General features: G+C 36.8%; 1 protein-coding gene and 1 pseudogene across 3 annotated transcripts in view; one reads left to right on the top strand and one right to left on the bottom strand.

Annotated features, from left to right (window-relative positions):
* UBR3 (ubiquitin protein ligase E3 component n-recognin 3) overlaps positions 1 to 14,836 on the top strand; it is a 246,149-nt gene that overhangs the window by 26,173 nt on the left and 205,140 nt on the right. For all 3 annotated transcript variants that reach the window (XM_049616028.1, XM_049616027.1, XM_049616026.1), the window contains exons 2-3: positions 10,085 to 10,224; positions 12,979 to 13,137. In XM_049616028.1, the coding sequence (XP_049471985.1) occupies positions 10,085 to 10,224; positions 12,979 to 13,137 (299 nt within the window). The remainder of the gene's footprint in view (positions 1 to 10,084; positions 10,225 to 12,978; positions 13,138 to 14,836) is intronic.
* Positions 4,948 to 5,879, bottom strand: LOC125911843 (hydroxyacyl-coenzyme A dehydrogenase, mitochondrial-like; annotated as a pseudogene).

Here is a 14,836-nt window from a genome sequence, read left to right as displayed (position 1 = left end):
TTATCTTAGATGCTTTTCTAATTTTTGAAATATGTGCTTGAGTTATTTGAATTGGCCTTTTCTTACCGTCCTAGGCCCCCCCCACCCACCAACTAAGTCTTAATAATTTGCAAACGGACCACCAGGAATCTCTGGTCCTTTTTTCTTTCTTCCCTTCTCTCCTCTCTGGTCCTGTCCACTCCCTTCCCATCCTATCTCCTCCCTTCTCTCAGAATCCTGGAATTCCGCTTTTAGTCATTTAAACTCAGTATTGTAGGAGTCACAAGGAGAGTTTCTGGGATACTGGGAATGTTTTGTTTCTAGATCTAGTTGGTTACATAGGTGTGCTGTTTGTGATACTTCACTGAGCTGCACTTATTTTTTTGGAAATTTTCTGTCAGTTAGATTTCAATGAAAAATTTTAAAAAGTTGAGGTAAAATAAAATTTGGAGAGGTTATTTTATTAACTGTTTCTGTAGTTCTGTTCAACCTTTCTATTATTGCCATAACATCCTGCTCCACTAAGGAATATTTAATCTTCTTAATCATTCAAAACTGCTGGATTCTTTGAAGAAAGTATCTGTGACCTGTGAGCTGCTATTGTGAACATATTACTTTCTGCCTCATTTTTTCTTTGGAGCCATACCAGTTGTCTAGAAAGGCCTCTTCCTGTTCACTTGGGGAGAGATCTTTCATACCTGTTTATACGCAGTTGGCTTTTGTCAGACCTCTTGACAATACACCTACAGAGCTTGGTGTGCCTAGCCTAGCTTCTTTATGTCATTTGGCCTGTATCCTAAATATTACCTCTTCGGAAAGGCCTTCCATTTCAAACCCAATTTAAAGGAGCCTGGTAGACACATTCTGTAAATCATGCCGTCAAATTATTTTTGCAGAGCTTATTATTCATATTTATGTTTTTGTTTCTTTCTCTGTCATCTTCTACTCACTCCCCCAGTAGAAAGTTAGCTCCATGAGAGCAAGGCCCCTGTATTCCTGGGGCCTAAGTTGTCAGTGTCAGGCATACAGTGGTTCTTTAAAATATAATTGAAAAGCTTGTATTATTAAATGGGTGTCTAGTCCTTTTTGTTGTTGCTGTTCACAGGAAGTCTGGTTATTTTTTAACTGGATGCCCTTGAAATCATCTTGGTGTTCTATTATTAGATTCATTCATTTCCTCAAGTCTTCATTGAACACTTGCTATGTAAAATGTAAGATGCTTTAGTTCCCACACTATGATCAGTTTGAAATATGAAAACCAATTTTGTTGATCTTATAATGTGTTATACCAGTATTGCACAGTCTTACATTATTTTAACTAGCTCTCAGAGCTTGGTCCTTAAGTCTTCTGGCTATTAATTTTTTCAGTCAATAGCCATCTGATATACTCCTGTAATCCCAGTCCCTAGGTTGCTTAGACCACTCTTGTTCCTTGGGCAAAGTTAGTTCAAGGTTGAAATTTCACTCTTGATGCCACTTGACACTGTTCAAATTGTTCTTCACTGGCTGCCCAGTAGCACTTTTGAATTCATTTCTTTTCTATGTGGAAAGTGTCTAAGAGAGATTTCTGTGCCCTCCTTCATCTAATCCTTTCTCTTTTCCTGCTTTTCAACTGTCAAGTTTTTCATTGCATCCTTTAGTGTATGTGTTCCCATTCTTCTCTTCTGGCTTTCCTTTCATCTGTTGTTTGTTCTTCATATTTATCCTTGTAGGCAGTATAATTAAATTATCTTTGATCACCACTTGTCTAACCTGTCACACAGGCCAGGCTTTTTTTTTTTTTTTTAAGCTTTTAAAAATAGAAATCTTTCCTTGATTTTGCTTATTAGATTTTGTGTGTCACAGCTGAAAGATGTTCTTAAGTTCATATTTATCTTTATGAAGCAGGTGCTTGAGTCTGGTGCCTTAAACTACTTGGCCATCTTGACACAACCTTATTTATCTTTAATGTTTATTTATTTTTCAGAGACAGAGAGACAGAGTGAGAGTGGGGGAGGGGCAGAGAGAGGGGGAGATACAGAAGCAGGCTCCAGACTCTGGGCTGTCAGCAAAGAGCCCGACATGGGGCTCGAACCCATGAACCATGAGATCATGACCTGAGCTGAAGTCGGATACTTAACCGACTGAGCCACCCAGGTACCCCAACCATATTTACCTTTAAAATAAAGGTTTGGACCTTAAGATACAGTACTTCCTAACCTTTTTCATAGTATGCTAGACATGGAAATGATATTTGGATGGGCCACAGAAGCAATTGAGGAGGCTGCTCCGACCTTGCCCATCTGTCTGCCTTGAGGACTGAGGAAATCTGTATCTCTCTGCACTGTAATCTGTTGACCTAACATTAAGGATAGATAGGCTTCAGCAGTGTGTGACCATTCTGTTTTGTGGTCCTTCTTTCTTCCTTTTTTTAATATGGTTTTTAAAAAAATCTTTTCATATGTTTTATATTTGAGAGAGAGTGAGACAGAGACAGAGAGCCAGAGACGGAGACAGAATCTGAAGCAGGCTCCAGGCTCCAGGCTCCGAGCTGTTAGCACAGAGACGGACGTGGGGCTCAAAGTCATGAGCAGTGAGATCATGACCTGAGCTGAAGCCAGATGCTTAAATGATTGAGCCACCCAGGCGCCCCTGTATATATTTTTCTTAAGAAAGAGTTATAACTTTCATTAGATTCTCAAAGGACTCTATGAATCCAGAAATGTTCAGAATTAAAACTGTAAATTGTAGAACTAAAACCAAATGAATGGCATAACTTATTGTTTGTTTGCTTTTAGTGTAAATCTTTTCCTTTTGATTACAAAGTTATGCATGTGTTTGTTACACAAAATTCAAATATTATAGGTAGAATTAATGTAGAAGCTAGAGTGTGTTATATATTGTATTCCTGGTTAATTTACACCAATTAATATTCCTGGTTAATATTCCACAGATACATGTATTTGATATAAATATTTTTTCTTACACGTATTAACATTTTCTTTCCTATTCTTTCTCCAAAATTTTAATTATAAAGATATTACAATATGTATACTATTATGTAGTTCATTTCTCTATTTATCTTAGATATGATTCTACTTCAGTACTTGTTGATCTACCTCATTCTCTTTAACAAACATAAAGTATTTTATGGATCTACCATAATTTGGATAACCTTTATTACTGAACACGAGTTGTTTCTAGCTTTTTTTTTTTTTTTTTTTTTGCATTGCAAACATCTTTGTAGATACTGTCTTAAAAATTTAGGAGTATTTCTGTGTAATAAATCCCTAGAAGTAGAAATGCTAGGGCGGGGTATGAACACTTAAAGTTTTTTTTAAATTAAATTTTTATTTTAATTCTAGTATAGTTAACATACGATGTTAAAGTTTCAGGTGTACAGTATTGTGATTCATTACTTCCATACGATACCTGGTGCTAATCACAACAAATGTACTCCTTAATCCTCATTACCTATTTCACCCATCTCCCCAGCCACCTCCCTTTGATAACCATCAATTTGTTCTCTACAGCTAAAAGTCTGTTTCTTTGTCTCTTTCTCTCTCTCTTTTTTCCTTTGCCCTCTGCCCATTTGCTTTTTTTTAAAATTATACTCATGTTTATTTTAATTCAAATTTTCACAGGTTAAAAGATTGCATTTTATTAGAATCAATTTATAGGCAGTTTGCAGCAATGATTTCTCATGAAAAAAAAAAAGAGACGATAATCACTCAGATTTTGGATGTGAATGAAACCTCTTTCGGGGTGCCTGGGTGGCCCGGTTGAGCGTCTGACTTCGGCTCAGGTCTTGATCTCGCTGTCTGTGAGTTCGAGCCCTGAGTTGGGCTTTGTGCTGACAGCTCAGAGCCTGGAGCCTGCTTCAGATTCTGTGTCTCCCTCTCTCTCTGCCCTTCCCCTGCTCATGCTCTGTCTCTCTCTCTGTCAAAAATAAATAAACATTAAAAAAAATAAAAAAAAAAAAACACCTCTTCCTGCAAACCATGGAGATATTCCTACCAATCTAATAGCAGGAGTTGAATAAAGACATGACATCTTATGTTGTGCCCAAAATGTAGGGTAAGGCTTGAAGCTGCAGGTAGCATATGTTCTCAAAAATGCAAGATGCAAGTGCTGCTCACTCTAGCATTCACAGACACACCACATATGTGTCCAATGGCTCATTACTGTCTGGCAGTGATGAACTTAGCACGCACTAGGAGGAAGGGCTGTCCCCTTTACAAGTGAATGGATCCAGGCAATTCTTTATGAAAATGATAAGGTTTGGGGCACCTGGGTGGCTCAGTCAGTTAAGCATGTTGACTTGATTGTAGCACAGGTCACGATCCCATGCTTTATGGGATTGAGCCCCGTGTTGGGCTGCATGCTGACAGCTCAGAGCCTGCTTGGGATTCTCTCTCTGCCCCTCCCCACGCTTACACTCCTTCTCAAAATAAACGTTAAGAAGAAAATGATAAGGTTCAGAAAAATGTTTGCTTCAAGAGTTATAAAACTTGTTAGAAAATACACAGAATGAACAGAATATAAAAGGGAACTAGTTCTCAATGGAGGAATCTACTCTTATTATAACTAGTGTAAATAATTACTTCAGATAGATTACAATCAAAATGCACATTGGGGGTGCATGGGTGGCTCTGTTGGTTGGACCTCTGACTCTTGATTTCAGCTCAGGTCATAATCCTGGGGCTGTGGGATCGAGCCCCGTGTCAGGCTCCGCAATGACAGTGCAGAGCCTGCTTAGGATTCTGTCTCTGTCTCTGTCTCTCTGTTTTTCCTTTCCATGTGTGCATGTGTTCTCTTTCACTCTGTCTCTAACATTAAAAACAAAACAAAACAAAACAAAAAAACCCTACATCGAACGGACTGTGCTGTATGAGGGAATGTCTGACCAGAGAACATTCCCATGGGTACTTGGGGGGCTGCTGGTACATTGCTTACAGGGTTTCTTCGCAGAGGCAGAGAAACTGTGCCTCACTTGTATTTGCAATGTCCTTCTTCAGTCTTCTTGCCAAGCTTATTCTCTGCTACCAACTTCTTCAAGGACAGGCTGGGTTGAAACAAAGGGTTCCATTTCATGCCGCCTGTCCATGATGAACTTTGTAGTATCTGGCCCTATGTAATCAAGCTCAAATGGGCCCATGGAGTAACCATCTCCTAGCTTTATAGCAGTGTTGATATCTTCCTTTGGATGCATTACTCATTCATGCAGCCTGACTGCTTCCATGAGGTATGGCACTAGGAGACAGTTCACAATAAACTCAGACGTGTTCTTACAAGAAACCGGATGGTTTTCCAGGGCTTTGCTGAAGTCTGTCAGAGATTCAGGTGTATTCTGGTCGGTCAGTGGTGTTTTAATGACCTCCACAAGCTTTATCAAGGGCACTGGGTTGAAGAAATGGAGTCCAGCGAATCAGTCCTGTCTTATGGTGGCATTGGCTATGTTTGTAGACTGCAGAGAGGAAGTGTTGCTGGCAAAGATTGTACGTTCAGAGGCAAACTTGTTCAACCTCTTGAAGAAGTCATTCTTCATCTTTAAATTCTCCAGCATGGCCTCTACCACCAAGTCCATGCTGTGGACTATGGATGCTGCATCTATGCTGGTTGATAGGTTGCTCAGGGTCTTCTCCACAAATTCATCACCCGCCTTGGGGTTTTATGCAGACTTCTTCTCTGGCACTTTCCTAAGGCTTTCCTCAATCTCATTTCTAGATTTTGCCAGCATGTCCTCTGTCTGGTCCACCAACACCGTTGTGGCCAGTTGCTGCAGCAACCTGGGTGATGTCAGTGCCCATCATCTTGCTGCCAGTAACCAACATGTAGTTGATGATGATTTTCTTCACGGAGGCTGAGGTAGCGGATGAGGAGCACACAGAGTGCACAAATTGCCGGGTTATGAAAACCATGCTACAGAGATGAAGGCAAAGGTGGGAACCGCGACAAGACCCACCAAAGCTTTTTTCCGCTCATTTGCTTTTGAACACTAAAAGTTTTAGTAAATTTTGCTAGAACATCACCCGAAACGGGATTTATATACGCTTCCGTGTGTATGATAACAAATATTTCTGAATGTACTTTTCAACAATGAATTAGTAAAGTGAAATTTCCCCAGTCCTCAAGATGAAAAAGATTTTTGTGTTATCAAAATTTTCAAACATACACAAAGATAAAGACGAGAACATTGAACCTCCGTATACCCATCACTGGACTCAACATTTATTTACCAAGATTTTTGTCACATTTGCTTCATTTGTCCTTTTCTTCTGTTTTTCTGAAGTATTTTGAAGGAAATTCCAAATATTGTCATCTCACCCTGACATGCTTCAGTATTACCTTTTTTTTTATGTTGATTTTTGAGAGAGAGAGAGAGAGACAGAGAGAATGCTAGTGGGGGAGGGGCAGAGAGAGAGAGAGAGAGAGAGAGAGAGAGAGGGAGGGAGGGAGAGGGACAAAGGAGCCCAACAGAGGATCCAAAGCAGGCTCAGCGCTGACAGCAGAGAGCCCAATGTGGGGCTCGAACTTGCAAACCATGAGACCATGACCCGAGCCAAAGTCTGATGCTCAACCGAGCCACCCAGGCGCCGCCAGTATTTATATTTAAAAAATTCAAATAATTCCTTTCTTTTAAGCATTTTTTAGCTTTTTAGTACAGAAAATTTCAAACATATATAAAGGCAATGCACATAATGAACCCAACTACTGTGATCTTTTATTCGGAAAAAGCTCCTTCAGTGACATTTTTTATTTAAAGACCAATTAAAACTACATTCATTTGACTAGGTGCCTTAAATATGTGAATGGAATACTTACTGGCTTTGATATTGGCCCACATTCTATTTAATGAGCACAACATAGGGGCGCCTGGGTGGCGCAGTCAGTTAAGCGTCCGACTTCAGCCAGGTCACGATCTCGCGGTCCGTGAGTTCGAGCCCCGCGTCAGGCTCTGGGCTGATGGCTCGGAGCCTGGAGCCTGTTTCCGATTCTGTGCCTCCCTCTCTCTCTGCCCCTCCCCCGTTCATGCTCTGTCTCTCTCTGTCCCAAAAATAAATAAAAAACGTTGAAAAAAAATTAAAAAAAAAAATGAGCACAACATAATGAAACCTCATGTATCCATCTCCCAGTTTCAACAACTAACAACTTCTAGTTGGTCTTTGGCATACTCCCACCTAATTCAGTTCACCCCACTGTGTTATTTTGAAGCAAGTCCCATATATATAGCATTTTATCTGTAAGTATTTCTATAGATATATCTCGAACACAAGACTTCCTTTTCCCATGATAACTGTAATGATGCTACTGTCCTACCTACATAAAATAATTCCTTAGTATCACCAAATATCCATGCATATTTTCCTACATAATCACAATGCTGTTATCACACCTAATAAAATTATCTAATGAACTAATGAACTGTTATGTTACCCAGTTCATAATTAGATCTCCCTGATTGTTTAAAAAATACCTTTGTAAAGTTGGTTAGGATTGGTTCACGTATTATGTTTATTGGATCTTTAAAGCTTTTTTAAACCTAGAGTGGTCCTTCTACCTTCTTTCTCTTCTTGCCACTGCCAGGTTGCATAAATTAAATCCATTGTCCTATATAATGGTCTACATTCATGATTTGTCTATTTGTTTTTTGGGGTGTTTTTAACTTTTTCCTTTAACCCCTATACTTCTTATAAATGGAAGTGAGCTCTAGAGACTAGGTGTCAAGTTCAGCTTGTTTGGTAAGAACTCTTCCTAAATGGTGCTGTGTGCTTCATAAGAATCACAGTGTTTGAATTTTTTTTTTAACTTCTTGTTATGCAAAGATTGATAAGGATGTTATCATCTAACTTCTTGTTATGCAAAGATTGATAAGGATGTTATCATCTAAATGGAAAATTTCCCCTTAAGCTTTTCTTTATAATGGCTCCATTCATATGTCAGTTATTTCACTAGATATCACAAAAAGGTTATTTTCTAGTTACTCATTTTTTATTTAAAAAAAAATTTTTTTTTAACGTTTATTTATTTTTGAGACAGAGAGAGACAGAGCATGAACGGGGGAGGAGCAGAGAGAGAGGGAGACACAGAATCTGAAACAGGCTCCAGGCTCTGAGCTGTCAGCACAGAGCCCGACGCGGGGCTTGAACTCACGGACCGCAAGATCGTGACCTGAGCCGAAGTCGGACGCTTAACCGACCAAGCCACCCAGGCGCCCCAACTCATTTTTTATTTTAATATAATTCATTGCTTTGGTTATTAGAGAACTTGAGCATCTTTTTATTTGTTTATTGGCCATTCAGTAGGGTTTTTTTTGGTGAATTGTTCATGACCTTGGCTGCTTTTTCTGTTGAATTGTTTTCTTTTTCTTAGCGTTTTTAAGAGTTCTTAATCAAAGATACTAATCTTTAGTGTGTTTTGCCTCTTGTAAATATATTTTTAATTTGTAATTTGTCTTCTGTATAGAAGTTATTGATTTATGTAGTTAATAGTTAATTTTTATCTTACATTTATGGCTTTTGGCTTAAACTTGGTTCTGCTTTCTGTACTTGAGGTAATGTAGGCGGAATAGTTTATTTTTTTCCTCGTAACTTTTTTCACTTAGATGTGTATGAAATATATTTTGTATGTAGTGTAAGATAAGAATAACACTTACTTCCTGCATATATAAGTAATCAATTGTCCTAAAGCAATTTGTTGAATGTCTTCTCCCTACCACATTGAATTGAAATGCCGTATTTATTATATTAAATTCACAGGTTTACATGGTCTGTTTCTGTACTCCATTGTGGTCCTTTGATGATATTTTATTACTACAATTTTTTTTTTAAATGTTTATTTATTTTTGAGACAGAGAATGTGTCGGGGAGGGGCAGAGAGAGGGAGACACAGAATCCAAAGCAGGCTCCAGGCTCTGAGCTGTCAGCACACAGCCCCATGCGGGGCTCAAACTCATCAACCGTAAGATCATGACCTGGAGTCGGACGCTCAACCCACTAAGCCACCCAGGCACCCCATTATTACCACAGATTTTTAATTATAATAGCTTTGTAGTATGTTTTAAGGTTTAAATCACTATCATTAATCATATTTCTCCCAAGTTTTACAGATTTTTTCCTATATATTTGCTCTTCCATTTAAACTTCAGAATTAGTGGTTAATCCCATTGTGATTTAACTGTAGTGATATCAAGCTTGGTGGCACTGATTTAAAGAAAAATAAAATTAGGGGTGCCTGGTTTAAGTGGTTGACTTCAGCTCAGGTCATGATCTCGCAGTTCCTGAATTTGAACCCCACATCGGGCTCTCTGCTGTCAGCACAGAGGGTCCTATGGATCTTCTGTCTGCCCCTCCCCACCTCTCCCCCGCTTGTGGGTGCATGTACTCTTTCTCTCTCAAAACTAAATATTTAAAAAAAATTTTTTTTAAATTATTTTTTCCATTTGAGAATGTAGTTTTTCCCTATTTAGATCTTTTATGCTTTTCAGGTGAGATAGTTTTTGCATTCTTTCTAATAAGTTTGTTTCTAGATATTTTATATGTTTAGTGTGGTTATTCTGTATTGTCACAAAATACCATATTTGTGATCATTTGGATTGTGAATACAGAATAGTTTGCTTCATTTTTGTTCAAGTATATCAATCATACTTTAAAATAAGTATAAACAAGATTAGAAGGAATGTATATACTTAAGTGTACTATATTAATTTTTCAAATAAACTATTTCTATCACTTATGTATTCATTAATACAATAAATTAGAAATAATTAAGGAATAGAAAATGCAAATTCTTAGGAAATGATCAGTTTCTACTTAATGGTTTATGAAGAGTGAAAGTAACAAAGTAGTATGTAAAAATAATAAATTGCAGTTAAAAATATTAAATCCTGTAATGAGATTTTCTTTTTATATTCTAGTTGGAACCTAGCTAGTGTAGTCTTTTATTAGGAGGAAATCCCCCTCAGCCACATTTTTGATTTAAAGACTCATTTACAGTCTTTTAACATGGTACCTTGATAAGAATCATATTGGCCTGCATTCTGTTTATGGATATTGTAAATATAGTGATAATATGTTTCTGGCAGATTAGATATCACTGTTAATTTTTTTTCTTTTTCATATTACAGGTTTTGCAAAAGGCATCAAATTAAATCAAGTTCAAATATTCCCTGTGTCCCCAAAGACTTACTGATGATGTCTGAATTTGTTCTTCCAAGATTTATTTTTTGTCTTATTCAGTACTTAAGAGAAGGCTATAATGAACCAGGTATGTTTAATCTACTCTTTGTTAGTAGTCTTTTTAAGTTTCCAATTAACAGAATTTAGTATGAATAATGAAGTGAATTTTTTTCAGATATCATTTTTTTTGTTTACCGTGTTTTATGACAAGACTATGAAATACAGATACTAAATAAAAACATACTTTAGTATATACATCAATTATATAACCTAACAGATACCTTATAATCTTATAACCTTTTAGTAGGCACAGTTTGGAACATTCTGTTCCTGAGATCATAGATATGTTGAATCAAACTTAGTTGGCCTTTTGCGGATGAGGAAACGATCATTTTATGGGGTTAAAGTGACTTTACGATTATATTGTGCTATAACAGAATTAAGAAGTCCTGGAAATGTGTGACTTTAACTTAGATTTTTAGAAGATAAACTACTTTTTCACCAGTTCTCTTTCTCTCTTTTTTTTGTAGATGTCTATATATTTTTATTCACCTCCATATATAACAGCTTATGAGAGAAATTGCTCACTCCCATCTTACAGGTAGAATGTATGGGTGTAAGCATCATGATAGTATTGAAAAGAAAAAAGAAACATGTAGATATTCTTCTTGCTTTTTAAGATTTAGTCACAATCTTGATTAACATACTTTACTAAATATTTTGGATTTGGATATTATCTGTTAAAGTCGTCAGTCTGACCTTGTAAATTACAGATATCAATTAGTGTGGTAATTTACTTTTCTGATGATACTTGTATTTTTATCATTTAAGGGACTACATCTTGAATTACTTTTAGAGGTTTTAAATTATGTATTTACCATAAATAATCTTAAATCCAGTTTGAAACTATGGCACACGTTTTAATCTTCTGTCTATCCCCCATCATTGGAGTGTGAAGAAATATTTAGCATCTTCATCATTTCTAAAATACCATGTTATTCTCATTGTGAGCAAACACTTATACTACTGTATTTCTACATTTTAAACAAAATCTACAATCCTTTGTTAACTACTTCTACCCCTCTCAGAGCATATAAATATAGGAAGAAATATTACTTAAAATATAGGAAGAAATATTACTTTGATTTAGCCTCAAACTACCCTGTCTTTGGAATGAAGGACCTGGAGGCCAGCTGGTTATTGAACTTGCCTTTTGTGCTATTTCTCATATACTAGTTAATAGAGTTTTTGGGAATTTACATTTTGTATTATAAATGTCCTATTTTAGAAGAGTAATAGGTAGAAATCATTTATTATGAGAACTTTAAACCTTACCATTAGATCAGGGAGCAATTCACACAAAAGTACATTATGTTTATTTTTTCCTTTAGTTACCTTTAGCAGTTATAAAAGGTAGATGACCTAGGTACATAGCTTTGATAATTATTTGCTATTTATTTGCTATTTAATTTGATAATTATTTGTTTTGCAAATATGAATAGAAGCACTTTTTTGTCTTCAGATGAACTTCATGAACTTAGGTTCATGAAGATTTCCTTTCTGTATTACGACTTGTGCTCAGCATTCATTTCTTCTTGCTGTGCCAGAAAAATTACTACATTGCTTTGTGTAGAGATCACTGTTTAAAATTAAAGAAAGGACTTGAAATCATCTAATCCAGCGTAATAGAAACTCAGAGATCTTGTTGTTTGGCAGATGCCTTGAGTTCCATTTCTCATTTCACTCTACAATCCTCAGACCAGTGTCAGAGCTCATCTAGAACCTTTGCAAATGTGAATTAAATATCTGCTGTGTTACTGCCTAAGTCATCGGGGAGGATATGAAGATGAATAATATACAGTATTAGTAATCCACTGAGAAAGTAAGGTTTTTTAGTTTTGGGTCTCAGGAGTCAAGAGTTACCTAAAATTTCATTCACAGATCATCTTTGAGCTGGGTTGTGAGTTCCTTGGGGGGTAGAAACTAGGTTTTATTTAGTTTTGCTTCTCAGTGCCTATCATGTAGTAGGTACTGAATAAATATTGAATGAAATTGATATCCCCTTTCCTGGACACACAGGCCCCCCATTAGCTCCCTTATGATGCATCTTCTTTGCCAATTATATCTGAGCTCTAAATCTCATTATTTATTTCTTCCTTTAAGACTCGGTTTCTCTGAAGAATCACTTTTTTCCCCCTCCTAAATATTCTTTTTCAGTTGCTGTACAACTTTCTACTCTCTTCCTCCAGCTCTACTAGACATATCTTGTCTGGTATCTTAAAACTATTTTAGTAAAAACATTCATGTTTATGAAAACAGTTATTTTTCATTTTGCTTGCTTTGACCTCCAGCTAACATGAGTTTGTATTTTTAGAATATGATAGAGGATGGGTTATTTGCTACACAGGTTTAAATTTAGAGCTGACATAATTTTGTTCTAATATTCTTACACTACTCTCAATATTATTTGGTTTCAAAATGTCTTGTTTTATTTTAGAGAATGATCTTACTTTTTCTTAAACACTAATTTTGAAATGATGTTATGATTACATTTATATATTTGGAAGTATAGGACCCTCAAATTGAATCCCTTTTAACCAGATTAAATGCTTAATATCTTATGAAGTCATTTCTTTTCCCCCTTTACCTTTTCTCAGAGAATTGAATTCCTGAGCAAGTCTACCCTAGGCTGGGCTCTGGGTGGATAACTACCTTCTAAACTGAGTTCTTATATTTTTTGATTATAAAATACTCTTACCCAAGTTGCTATAATTTGAAAAGAATAAAATATTGTTATTCTTAGCAAAATATCTTAAAGGAAGTTAATTATATGTTTTTACAGCAGCCGATGTACCATCAGAAAAAGACCTTAACAAAGTTCTTCAGCTTTTGGAACCTCAAATTTCCTTTTTAGAAGATCTAACTAAAATGGGAGGAGCGATGCGGTCTGTTCTTACTCAGGTTTTGACAAACCAACAAAACTATAAAGATCTGACTTCTGGTAAGTAAAATGTTAGAATAGAAGAAAGTTAGAATTTATTTATGTTACTGTAATCATAAGAAATTGCGTATTTTCAAACTTAAATGCAAAATGTGGATTTTTTCCCCATAGAATGCTAAAGCTGGACGTTATTAACTTGGAGTTAGCACTAGAACCCAGGTCTCTTCAAAGTTTTGGTGTGACATACTCATAATTGTACTCCACCTCCCCTTCTGTAAACAGTAACAAAACTACTTCTGTGTCTTCATTTTTGGTATTCTGTACTTTTGGGTTATATTGCATAGTATTTTATAATAATGTAGAGTTTAAGTTAAAAACTTCGAATTGCTGAATATGTTTGTACATGATATATACTGTTATATAAAATAGTACAACAAATATTCAAAAAAAATTTTTTTAACATTTATTCGTTTTTGAGAGACAGCAAGAACAGAGCATGAGTGGGGGAGGGGCAGAGAGGGAGACTAAATCCAAAGCAGGCTCCAGGCTCCGAGCTGTCAGCACAGAGCCTGACTCAGGGTTCGAACTCATTGACCACAAGATCATGACCCAAGCTAAGTCAGACACTCAATTGAATGAGCCACCAAGGTGCCCCAGTACAACAAATATTTTAAATAGCATTATTTTTGCTGGCTTATGAAAACATGCTTTGAAAATTGAGGTTTATCTTTTCTTTAGAGTGTGAAATTTTCATATGTATTGTAAACCATATGTTCTTCAGAGGTTGTCTTATCTGATATGTTTACTTTTTCAACAAATACTTATTAAGCACCTACTATGTACTTGGTTTGGGGGTAAGTACTGGAGCTTGGAGCAGGGAATTTAAGTAGTAAACCAGGTAATCCTATCCCTGCCCTTATAAAGCTTAAGGACTGGTGAGTGAGATGGCATTAACAATTATATTAATACAGTATAGAAGGGAGACTTGATTTCACTGATGGGGAATGTGGGATGCTTCACTGAGGAAGTGATATTTAAAGTAAAACCTAATGGTTGAGAGAAAGTCATTTAGCTAGAGGGTGAGGGGGAATTGGGTGGTAATGGGATGGAATTATATTCAAGGTGGAGGACATCCTCTGCTTCTGAGTGCTGGGCTAGCTCTTATGTCATAAACAACATAAAACTAGAAAAAATGTGAGGAAGCTGTTATTAGGCATTGTACAAAAGGCAATACAAGACTATAAACCTTTGAGAGAAAGGAAAACATGAGACGAACCCCACGATTGCTTTGAATATCTGTCGGGGGATAACTTCCTGACTGTAGTACAGCAAGCTGGCATTGAAGCAGAGTGTGGTTGTCCAAGTGAGCCAAGGAGGCAGAGATCACAGGTTAGGACAGTGGAAGCAGTTGGAAACTGGAATCTTTGGGGTAGAATACCAAGAGGTATTAGGGCAGATGAATGAGGGACCCCTGAAGGTGGTTGGCTGAGGACGGAGATTCACCTGTACAGTATGAGACTGCCTCAGGCTTACTAGAGAGTCACTATAGAGTGACTGCTATTGGGTTAAAAGCAGAATAGTGGCATTAGAGGTTAGGCAGTTTTGGGAGACATTGGCGTTTCAGCCCAACCAGACTGGAGAGACCTTGTTAATACCCCAGGTATCTAGCTGAGACACCTTCGAGTAAGGTCTACCCTAGGTCAGATTTAATGAAGCCTAAAACCCTGGCAGATTCTGCAATGGAGACAGAATTTAGAGA

This window comes from Panthera uncia, assembly GCF_023721935.1.
Source record: "Panthera uncia isolate 11264 chromosome C1 unlocalized genomic scaffold, Puncia_PCG_1.0 HiC_scaffold_3, whole genome shotgun sequence".
NCBI lineage: Eukaryota > Metazoa > Chordata > Mammalia > Carnivora > Felidae > Panthera > Panthera uncia.
The sequence above is the reverse complement of the archived record's forward strand: the minus strand, read 5'-3'. Positions and strand labels throughout refer to the sequence as shown.